The following is an 11,616-nucleotide window of genomic DNA, read 5'->3' as shown; positions in this document are numbered from 1 at the left end:
ATTGTGTTTTAGTTGAAATTAGGTGGGCTCAGGCTAAAATATTCCCTTTCTTTAAACCCACGTATTAATGAGTTACTACCAGGGGTTAGTTATACCTTAGGCAAGGTATACTGAAATGAGTGACTAAGTACACCGCTATTGACCGCGGTACGAAGTATCTTAATAAGAGTGTAGTTCACTTAATCAACCAAGTCGCTCACACCGCTCAGTATCTACATAGGTAAGTACCTAATCTACTCGTTTAAATAACAAGGATTATCCAGTGCACGGTACATATCCGTAAATTTTGAATATCTGGTCGGCATGATTCAGCTTTCTCCACAGGGTCAAATTTCCATTCGCGACTGGACATAAATAAATGTTTATCCCCTATCTTAGAGACGAGCGAAGGGTAAATCAACATTTCACATCATTTATTTACGCAATGTCTTTGGATAAATTACCCACCGAAATTCTGAGAGAAATCTTCTCTTATCTTCATTGGAGTTGGGATGGAGCACTCTATTCTCTCGCCCTCACATCACAGCGTATCTCAGAAATAGCCACTCGTTTACTCTATGCAGAGATCGATTTCGAAATGGAAGATGTTGTTGACGATATTGAGTTGCGTCGGTTTATTTTCTTAACCCATTCATGTAGAAATCCATGGCTGGCAAATTGCATTCGCTCCGCTAAGATTCGCCTCACTGGGATTGAACTCCAGGGTCCCGGGAAGGATTCCCATAACGAAATACTAAGCCACTTGTCAAAATCGACGTCTCTCGTGAGACTATCCGCGGAGCTCGGTAGCTATAAATGGGATACTTGGCCTGCTCTGTACAAATTTACTACTGGTAGCTTCCACCACTTGAGAGACCTGTCGATTACACTTTGTATGTTGGAGGGGAATGAGCCAGACTGGTATTTACCAGCGGAAACGCTACTTAGATTCTACGAGTTACCGTATTTAGAGGCCTTTTCCGTCCGTGCACCCATCGAACGGTTCAAGACAAAAGTTCAGCCAAGGCCGGCACATAGCAACCTCCGCAAGTTGCGTTTCGAAAAATATCGGACATCCGGAGTTGGAGTGCTAGAATATATACTTTCGCTTTCCCCGAACTTGGAGAGCCTGGAATTAGAAATACCGAATGGAGCTACCAAAAGAGATCGGATGACAACAAGTAGCACTCCGGAGCTAGACCATAGCATGGGGGAGCCCTTAGACCTCTCATTCTACGTGGACTTAATAACTCCCTTAGCAGCTAGGCTCAGGAATCTGAAATTAACTCTTCATCGCGACTTCGTTTTATCGCCTCTTGGAAATACATCTGATACCGGACCCGGGATCAACCTATCAAGCTTCACAAACATTTCTAGTCTCACACTTAGCCCAGAACTTATATTTGGAACAATCGACATCGCGGCACAGTGTTCATGGGCTAAACAGATTTGGACGGTGCTGCCCCCACGGCTGAAATCGCTTCGCATGGATTTTCATGCTCAAGGCATATTTTGGACAGTGCAAGATGTGTTGCGGGCCCAGCGATCTCGGGAATTAACTAGCACGATGGAGCAGACGATCGATCGTTACGGGATGGACTTCTTACTCGGTCTCGTACATCAAGATCGGGATAGAACGGCCCCGCCGATGGCCATAACGCTCCATGAGAAGCCAGAAATCATGAAAGAGGAGTTGCTTGCATTCGAAAGAATTCATTGGGCCGTTGCCCAGTGGAATGTACCTGTTCAGTTAAACGATGCGGTGAGAATGGCGGGCGCGAATCTGAATATTAGGTTGCGTGTACCTGAACGGCTAAATCATCCGGATTTTAAGGTGTTAGTTCCGTGGGACTGGGAAGTGATGCCAAGGATATTCGAAGGCGATGAGGAAGAATCGTTCTATTACGAGTGATGCTATTTGCAGGACATCACGACTTCGTAAATGTGCTTCCTGTGGCTAGATGTCAGGGTATAGGGGCAGCTAGTATGAATAAGTACCTAAGGTATAGATCGACGCATGATATATATAAGGGGCGCTGCGCGCCCTCGTAAGAGGATAGAAGGTTAAGCGTTAATAGATTCATACTACTACACGGCTACTATACAGCAGCGAAGCTGCTGCTTCTAACAATCACTCTACGTATGACATAGAATAAGGGTGCTCTCGGATACTAAGACAACAGATTAGCATTGGTGCTTAATAAAGGATAACACGTGGATAGCTTCTGGGGCGTACCTTAGGTTGATAACCATTTACTAATAATATTGGTTTGAGAGGGTCGAACAAAGGAGCTACGTATTTCCTTTTACCCAGCCGCTTTATATTAATCCTAAGACCTCCTTTATTAGAATGTGTTATTTAGCACCCATAGTTAATAAAGCTTACTTAGTGAAGATAATTGATGACTTAGGTATATTATATTATATTATATTATATCGCGTAGAATAGATAATTAGATGTTTACTTCAAGATCTTAGTAAGTTTGTTACTACTATGTATTCTCAATAGTCTTCCATTAGTCCAACATTAACTCATAATACCCTCAACCGGAGCTAACCCTAAACACAGTTAATCAGGAGATTATGAAATCTTTAATGATAGCCGTTTCCTTGTTAGCGTCCGGGTACTACGCATCGAAGGACTTCCTAGCGATTGAGTTCGAGTCCGACGACTGCACCGGCTGGATTAAGCATGCGAGTATAGGGTTCAGACCAGAGTTTTGGCAAATAAAGAGTCAGTAAAAAGTTTACTCTCCTGAATAAATTTAGTTGCTCAAATGTGCCTGGGTATATCGCTAACAATATAACCCACAGTGAACAACGAGACCAACACTGTGTATACGTCAACTACAAATGATGGCATTTATCGATGGTATGGATTCTCCAGCACGACCGAGCTAGGATGTGGCGGTAAAGTATTGGGCCGTCTGCCTGGTGGATGCTCAAATTTGGACCAGTACGGGGAAAGGATACAATGTATTAGATGGTGTAGTACTTGGATGCATGACGACCATTCATGTAACGTAATAGGGCAAGATTGATATTCTGCGAGGTGATACTCAAGGGCTCATCGGCCTGGATGTATGGGTATTCTATAGTTATCTAGGGACAAATACTGTATTATTGCTTCCATATCGGTAAAATCCTAGCCTCGAAATAATCCCGGAATAAAATTGAATAGCGCGAGTCACGCTTGAGTCACATGCTAATAACATCTGCGAGCCTTAAAAAAGAGGTTCTAGAATGAATTTATGTATTGCCATATATCTTTAACCCTAAAATTACCATTGTCTTTCGCTTCCTTCATAGCTTGCTGGATTATGATTTCGGCGGTGAGAAGTGGTAATGCGTCTGAAATCGAGTCTTAAGCGACATCCTCTCCGCGACCCGGCATAAAGCCCGGTGCGAGGTGAGAAAATAAGGGAAGTTGACGCGCCAGAAGCAATATCAACCCACCTGACCTGGCTTACCACGACCCGGTTGAATGAGAAGTGTATGCATCTTCAATAAAGCATATAATCTGTGAACCGTTAGCACGAACTAGCCTTAGCTGCTGAAGCAATAAATCTATCTCAGGATAGAATTGTATTAATACTATTCTCAGTTAGCGAGTAAGATAGGTTATCTGGGGTCAGTCACATTAAGCTCTCCACTGGAGACAGTATCAGGTAAAGAAAGTGTAAAAACTGTGAATCTGAATTTTCCCTTGCCACTTGGCTAAAGGCCGTCTAAGCTGGCCGGCGTAATGGAGCAAGGGGGTATGACAAGACTGCAGAGCGAGGCTCGGCAACGACATGGGAGCGTGTCGGCCAAGCATTCGGCTCCTAAAATACATTGTGCCATCCTCGGCGGAATGGATGACTCCTGTCGAGCACCTGAGTGGTGTAAAAAGCAAAAGAAACAAACGGTATCTGTGCACTTGGCCGTCTTCCGGAACGCCGTATGTCCATGGACCCTAATGATACCTAAAGGATATTCCGGTGTCGGTGCACTCTCTAACATGACTAGCCGCCTCGAACCAAACACTTATAATAAGTCTCATAACCACATGATCGTCATCTGATTGTCATCAAGGATTGTCCGGAATGCTTGCCGCCGCGAGTAGCATCTTGTAATTCCTGAAATGGAGCTCCTGGGCGCTGGCGAGGCTGGCATTATACCACTGGATTACCAAACAATGTTACCAGTGTCGTGTTCCCGAGTTTGGTAGTTGGGGATACCTTGTGCTGCTAGGCGTTCTAAATAGTCTCTTTGGACCTGGAAGATAGAATAGTTGCCCGCAAACAATGGTTCAAGGATTGTGTTACTGACGCCTACGGTCTTGGTTCCCTTTGCAAGCTCTGCCATACGCGCTCGGATGATCGAATGAGCTTTCGAGAACTGGGCTAGGATAGTTGGAGTATTCTTAGATCCTCCCGCAATGTCGTTTTCGGGGTTGTTGGGATCGAGAATGGATAATCGATCCAAGTTGCGATAAACGACGTTGCTTACTTTGCTCTAAGTATAAATAATTAGTACGAATCACGCGGAAGACTTTATAGAACTCACCTTGGAAACGAGACCGGGAGGGTTCATGCGAATCGCGACCGTGGTGTACTGGAAGTGGTTACCATAGTAATCCAGGAATTCCATCAATAGCTCTCCAAGATGATGCTCGGGTTTCATAGAACGACTTTGAACCTGTGGCATCTGATTGAGTAAGTTGACAACCATGCAGATGACGGAGAAGCCTCCGATGCCACCGTTAACAGGCTCGTTGAGTCCTCTCATGAGCAGAAAATGCTTGATGACGGCAACAAGGATTGGCATCACTGGATACTTCTCTTTCCAGTCCAAAAATGTCTTGATAGCTCGATGGCCATCCATCTTCTCAAACGAGATGTCAACCTTTAAGCCGGTTTCGCGGTCGGTAAATTTCACTAGCGGGACTTTGGCCTTTGCGATCACTTCAACGTCGTTCTTGTAGGGAACTCCGTGATGTATGAGGTGTGACTTGAAATTCCACAGATCCTTCTTCTTGTCGTATCGCGGAATGCCACGATTAATGAAAGTTTTGGAACAAACGGCGACATCCATATCTGCAGTAGGTAGATAAAGACCAGACATGAAGGAGCCAAACGGATAGACCTCAGCATCGGTCCACTTCTTCTTAACCACCGCCCGGAGATTGTTGAGCATCTCGTTGCGAATACGCTCTTCAAAGTCGCGAGGACGAACATACAGGTAGAAATCAACAATCTCCTTGTGTAGCCTAGAACAAGTAAGTATGGGTCCTAGAAAGGGGGAAGAGAACACTTACCGCGTAGCCATAGACGGCGTTGTCGAATGATCTACCGTAGCCCAAGGGCATGGGTTGTCGTCTTTGGGTTGCCATGCTGGCAAAACGTTTCCGCCGCCGTTATACTTCATCGAAATCTTCAAAGTCGTGTGGGGCAACTTGATTGTATCGTCAAAAGTGCGTTTGCGAGAACCGAGCGATGTGGAAGCTGTTAGGTCAATAGGATTATTGCTAGTGCCTTTGGTATTAGGTTTGATGGTTTGGGTCTCTGTGCGTTCAATTCGAATCTCCTCAGTAGGAGGGTTGTATGAATAAGTTGCCGGGAGTGTTGATGTTGCCTCGCGACGGTTGGGACCTATTTGCCGGTTAACGATTGCAATTGTCAAGTTGTACTATCCCTGTTGTCCGCAGTTGCCTTACCTTCGCCTTCGTTGTCACTGAAATCGCAAGAAATAAAATCCAACCCCTCCACGGGTGCTGCCGGCTGCTTTGCTTCCGCTTCTACGCGTGCTTTGCGGATCAACTGTACCATATCTTTCTTTTTGCGCGTACTCTCGTCAGGGGGAGGCAGCGCGGTATACGGGTCGGGGTTAGACCATTTCGGCGCATCCTGTTCTGGCTTCGTAACGTTTGTCTCGGATGTTCGCATTCGTTTGGCTGCGGGTTCGGCTACATCTGAATCGGAGTTATCCGAAATATCCATCTCTGCCTCGTCACTGTCTGACAGTTCATCGACATCTCTATAAGTAGCTCGACCGGCTTTGTCGCCCAACATTAATTCTGGATTATCATCATGCTTCTTAAGCAACAGTAACCGTGCCGCCGGTATTGGTGGCTTGTAGGAACCATGTTGTCTGGCCTGGGTGCGATTTCGTGTGTCTCGATAAGGTTGCTGGCGCCTGCGATCGTCATTGCGGCGTGGGCGGCCATCGCGGCCGGTTGATCTCGCGTTTTCGTCACGACGCGGTTGATGGGGTGCGTTTCGTCCGTCGCCGTAACTATGTTCATGATGAGTACTGTAAGCCCGCTGCTGGGGGCGGTATAAGCCATACTCTCTAGGAGCTCGTTGCTCTCGATCCGATGGTACATATGAGTCGATACCGGAAGGGCGTTCTACGCGAAAGGTGAAGTCACCTTGAGGAGGGCGGTAAGTATCATTGTCGCGATAGTGGTCGCGATATTCCCCATCAGCTCGGCGGTGATCATCGGGGCGATTGCGACGTAGATCGGAGTAGGGACCTTGAGACTGATAACTATCGCGACGCTCTTGCGGATAGCCGTTCCATGATCGAGGCGGCTCATCGGTGCGCGGGTATGGAGACTGCGGTGGTCGACCGTAGTTGTCGTAACCCGGGGGAGGGTTAGACGACGACGACTGGTTATAGGAGTTTCTATACATATTGGGCGAAATTGATGTTCTACAATTCCAACCATGCGTTGGAAGGAAGGATGGTTAGGATTGAAGAAATAAGTTGGGATGTTTCGCGCTTTGGAATCCGATGCGATAAATTCGATTCACTCGTGGCACCCGGTGATTATTACATAATTGTGCACACCGCTTTTGGACCGGTTCTACGCTAGGCTTAAATTAGTTAGGGCTAGACTCATCGGGACAACTTCGGTTAACTTTCAGCACGGTGTCCACCGCAGGTACCTTCTCCAGGTTCACCCAAGACACCTTTGTCATCAAAAAAACTTGTCCAAAACTTGTCCAAATCTTTCCGACTTCTTTAAGAGATGAACATATATTCGAGTCACAATGCAGCTACAAATTTTAAAAACAAGGATAACATAATTGAAACTTTATCATATTGGCAATATGATAATATATCCTCATCACCTCGTTTTGATCCATAACTCAGAAAACTCTAACGTTGAGATGTAGGAGAAGCTTGGTAAGAAGCCAAATGCCGTTACCATTAACCGTGCAAGCAGCATATATGATCTTCAAGAAGAGTCTATCTATATGTTATATTCTTCGGGACTGAAATCACACGGCGGACATAGATCATCGATTACCGACCCCATAGAGAATTAAGGACGGCATTGTCTAATTCCGTTTAATAGAGTGAAGCTGTTATTCTACTGGCCGCTTAATTTACCTATATTGTCACGGATCTGTAAGCGCCGTCCCCCCTGATTGGTATTGTAGCGTTGCGCCTATAAGTGAGTGAAAGACTCCTAGATTATACAAGGACTATTATCTCGATGAGTTCGTCTTAGTTGCTTCAAACGTGAGCCAACGCAACTATGAAGGTGCAATCGATTATTCTCGGTCTTACGGCTCTGGCCTCTGGCCATACCATCTTTCAGAAGGTGTCTGTCAACGGAGCTGATCAGGGTCAGCTGAAGGGTGTTCGCGCACCGGATAGCGATTATCCCATCCAAAATGTCAACGATGGCTCTTTTGCTTGCAACAAGGACCTTAAACATCTTGATAGCACCGTCATCACCGTTCCGAGTGGAGCAAAAGTCGGAGCTTGGTGGGGACATGTCATCGGAGGAGCGCAATCAGCCAACGATGCCGATAACCCTATCGCGAAGAGTCACAAAGGTATGTCCAGGTATTAATACGTCCCTTTTCGGGTTCATCTATTAATCAACGCTTATATTACTAGGACCAATCATCGTCTACCTCGCTAAGGTAGACAACGCTGCTACTGCCCAACCGACGGGTCTTAAGTGGTTTAAGGTTGCTGAAGATGGTTTGAGCAACGGACAGTGGGCAGTCGACAAGATGATTGCTAATAACGGATGGCACTACTTCACGTTGCCTACATGTGTTGCACCGGGTGACTACCTCATGCGAGTTGAGCTTATCGCACTCCACGGTGCGCAGATGCCAGGACAAGCCCAGTTTTATATGGAATGCGCTCAGTAAGACATGCCTTTCCCCTATATCTTACGTTACGGTAAGATTTCTAATAAGGAATAGGATCCGTGTTACTGGCTCCGGAACCAATGCCGGTTCGAACTTTGTAAGCTTCCCTGGGGCATACAAATCGAATGATCCCGGTATCCAGGTAAACATATACGATAACTCTGGAAACCCATACATGGGCGGTCAGCAGTACAAGATTCCTGGCCCGCCGGTTCTCACTTGCTAGTGATGAGACTGTATTTGAGGTATTCGAGGATGCAATCTAGGGACATGCGATCATTAAGACCCCCGGTACAATGTATAGCTACAAGTGTAGCTATCCATAGATAGGATACCAAATATGTGGTAGAATACATGATGTATTGATGATTGATAAAGATAAAACCATCGTGAGAAATAGGCCACCGGTGCTCACATAATACTAGCGAGCTCTATCAAAGCCACAATCCTTTAACCGTAACAGCAAATTATTTTACGAGGCACTATTAGGCAACATTTCGATATCTTAGAACTAGATAGGTCGGGGGACTCAAGAAGCTGGTTGTGAATCTAGGTAGAAGGCTTTACCTTTATAATCTTAACAAAACCTGGCGCATATCTCGACCCAATAATATAGTATTAACTAATCTCTTTTCCTTAATGGGGAGGGATGAAGTACTTGTATTCGGCACAATGACGGCCCAATGCGACAATTCAGAAATAGACTTAGCTTTAAAGTTATTACCAGATCTATCAGATAGCCAATCGGATTGACAATGGGATCCAGGGGTCCCCTGAAGTTTATGGCGATCCGTCTATGTAACAAAGAACATCTATCTTCGCGATATTTAAGGTAGATACTAGCTGAAACTTCTCAACCGGCGAGTAAAGATCAGTTTAATTCGAGCTTACTATTAAGTCTACGATGTTTCTCAATTAAGCAGGTAAGCTCGGAGTAACGAAACCGTTCCACAACAACAACGACAAAAATAGAATCTTGGTCATCGGTTCTGCATCAGCCATTCCGTTTCCTGTATAGCGTTTATTGCTTTTTATGCCTACTGTCCGATCCTGTATTCTTAGTTTGACCACAGCTGAGAAATAGTTATGATTAAGTGCGCCCCTAACATCGGAATCTTGTCTGTTTAAACGAAGTTATGTACTTTGTGTGATGACGGCCCTTTCATTTGAGATCCAGGGGCTTGGCTGAGATGGCTGATGTCAGCACAGATCTTGGAATGTCATGATCGCCGCATGAAGTAAATTGGAAGAATCATGTTGTACTTAATGTATACATGGCTATCTTCTGCTTCTAAACTCTTTAAATGATCGGCATCGAAGCCGACCCACAGACTTCAGCGATGTCTTCAACGACACTTGCCTAACCTTCTCTTTGTACACCATTTCAAGGCAGGCCTATCTTTGGTGGTTTAAACATTAACTTATCAAATATGTTGTTCAAATCAGTCTCATCAACCATCCTAGCGTTAGCTGACGTTGGAATTGTTAACGGTATACGTAAGTGACAATCTGGTCAACACACGGCAACCCTACTAACATGCCTATAGCACTTGAGTCGTCTAGCAAATCTACGCAACTCAACAAGCGATGGATTTCAGGCTCCGACAAAGTCCGAGGGGTTAACCTCGGATCGCAGTTCATTATCGAGCCCTGGATGGCCCATGATGAGTGGTCTAGCAGTAAGTGACGTTGATCGACACTGGTTGGGTCCGTTTATTGCGATAGTGCACTCAATAGTCCTCTTATCTTATATGCCCTAAATGTCCATAACTAATATATATTCCTCTAGTGGGTTGTGGAAATGCCAACGACGAATGGCAATGTGTAGAAGCACTAGGACAAGACGCTGCTGATGCCGCTTTCAAGAAGCACTGGGATACATGGACCACCCAGGACGACATCACGCAGATCAAGAGCCTGGGTCTGAACACCGTGCGCGTCCCGATTGGTTTTTGGATCCGCGAAGATCTTGTTAACGAAGGGGAACATTACCCACGTGGTGGTCTCGAATATCTCGATCGGCTCGTTGGCTGGTGCGCTGATGCTGGGATCTACGTGATCATGGATCTACATGGAGGACCCGGAGCCCAATTCCCCAATCAGCAGTACACTGGCCACAGTGTAGACTACCCCGGATTTTATAACCAAGATAATTACGAGCGCGCATTCAAGTTTCTTGAATGGATAACGGAAAGAATCCACACCAACGACAGTTACCGCACCGTCGGTACCTTGGAGGTCATGAACGAGCCGGTTCACGCTGGAGACTACGGCTCCGAGGCTGCAGACATGATTGCGAATTACTACCCTAACGCATGGGATCGTATCCGTAGTCGTGAGGATCAGTTAGGAGTAGGGGCAAACGACCGCCTACACATTCAGATGATGGTACACCTAGTTCCAACTGACCCCCACCAACGTCGCTCGCGCATGCTAACATCTGCCGCAGGATAAATCATGGGGTTCAGGTGACCCTACCAGCAATATCCCCGACACCACCTTTACGCTTTTCGACGACCACAGGTATTACAAGTGGGACGGCTCGGTGGAGACGACGAAAGATGGTTACATATCCGCCGCGTGCAACGACAATCGCGGCGGAAGCGACGTCGTCGTAGGCGAGTGGTCCATTTCCGTCGCCGACTCGGTCCAGTTCAACGACGAGTTCCAGATCGACAACAGGCCCGATCAAGCGGAGTGGTACAAGCAGTTCTGGGCCGCGCAGGCGCAGACTTTCGAGAAGTCCGGCGGCTGGGTGTTCTGGACGTGGAAGTGCAACTGGATTGGTGGCATGGACGAGTGGCGGTGGTGTTACCAGTCTGCTGTTGCTGCTGGCGCTATCCCGAAGGATGCTGGGAGCGCTGCTAGTATTAGCCCTTGTTAAGTCGACTTGAGCTTGGCAGTGGTTACGTGACATTAAGCTTGGATTCTTGTATCTATTTCTTTGTGTTCAGTGAACAATTGTATTATACTTAGGTATTTATTATCTGTATCATTATCCTCTATTTTGCTTTTGTTGTATCTTGCCAAGTATATGTTGGCTATTTGAACAATGCAATCCATCTGACTTGTTGTAAAGCTCTAGATGGGTGCTTAGCTTACTTCAAGCTGTGCCTTAAGTGGTACTATTCTCACGAGTTTCTTCTGACCTGGAAAGCTGGACCATCATATCTTGGCCTAGGATCTTCCTTTTCATATCAAGGAACATAGACACAGGTGATACTATGGTGGATAATCAGGTCGGCTTGATGGTATTGGAGGATAAAATGCACCCTATTGTGGAACCACCTTTTTGAATTTTACAATAAAATTAACAATGGACCTTGTCAAACAATTCTCTTGTCTTTGGCCTTGGAATATCCGAATTATAAAACAATAAGACATGTGCTATTTTAAGAACAATCCCTAAAAGGGGCGCTATTGTTCCTAGACTATGAGTTTGAATTTCGTTGTGCATAAGCTCAGGTTAAAGTCGCGT

The 11,616-nt window shown here is 45.9% G+C and overlaps 4 protein-coding genes across 4 annotated transcripts; 3 read left to right on the top strand and 1 right to left on the bottom strand.

The window, feature by feature from the left end:
- The first annotated feature begins 562 nt into the window (after positions 1-562).
- Positions 563-2,078, top strand: F5Y00DRAFT_244124 (uncharacterized protein). Its single transcript, XM_048008778.1, has one exon. It carries the CDS (start codon positions 578-580, stop codon positions 1,889-1,891), a length of 1,314 nt encoding a protein of 437 aa, XP_047862385.1. The 5' UTR covers positions 563-577; the 3' UTR covers positions 1,892-2,078.
- Positions 2,079-3,492: 1,414 nt separating this feature from the next.
- On the bottom strand, positions 3,493-6,745 carry F5Y00DRAFT_244122 (uncharacterized protein). Its single transcript, XM_048008777.1, has 5 exons — positions 6,310-6,745; positions 5,678-6,255; positions 5,279-5,612; positions 4,528-5,230; positions 3,493-4,476 (listed from the first exon to the last, which is right to left on the bottom strand). Exons 1-5 carry the CDS (start codon positions 6,654-6,656, stop codon positions 4,147-4,149), a joined length of 2,292 nt encoding a protein of 763 aa, XP_047862384.1. The 5' UTR covers positions 6,657-6,745; the 3' UTR covers positions 3,493-4,146.
- Positions 6,746-6,963: 218 nt separating this feature from the next.
- F5Y00DRAFT_244120 (glycoside hydrolase family 61 protein) lies at positions 6,964-8,730 on the top strand. The gene is made up of 3 exons (XM_048008776.1): positions 6,964-7,811; positions 7,876-8,134; positions 8,193-8,730. The coding sequence occupies exons 1-3, from the start codon at positions 7,508-7,510 to the stop codon at positions 8,362-8,364; spliced, it is 735 nt and encodes a 244-aa protein (XP_047862383.1). The 5' UTR covers positions 6,964-7,507; the 3' UTR covers positions 8,365-8,730.
- Positions 8,731-9,443: 713 nt separating this feature from the next.
- On the top strand, positions 9,444-11,142 carry F5Y00DRAFT_145817 (glycoside hydrolase family 5 protein). Its single transcript, XM_048004430.1, has 4 exons — positions 9,444-9,635; positions 9,686-9,817; positions 9,928-10,526; positions 10,588-11,142. The coding sequence occupies exons 1-4, from the start codon at positions 9,569-9,571 to the stop codon at positions 11,020-11,022; spliced, it is 1,233 nt and encodes a 410-aa protein (XP_047862382.1). The 5' UTR covers positions 9,444-9,568; the 3' UTR covers positions 11,023-11,142.
- Positions 11,143-11,616: the final 474 nt, after the last annotated feature.

This window comes from Daldinia vernicosa (assembly GCF_022497035.1).
Source record: "Daldinia vernicosa strain CBS 139.73 unplaced genomic scaffold F5Y00scaffold_44, whole genome shotgun sequence".
Taxonomy (NCBI): Eukaryota; Fungi; Ascomycota; class Sordariomycetes; order Xylariales; family Hypoxylaceae; genus Daldinia; species Daldinia vernicosa.
Note: the sequence above shows the minus strand (reverse complement) of the source record. Positions and strands in the feature narration are given on the sequence as shown.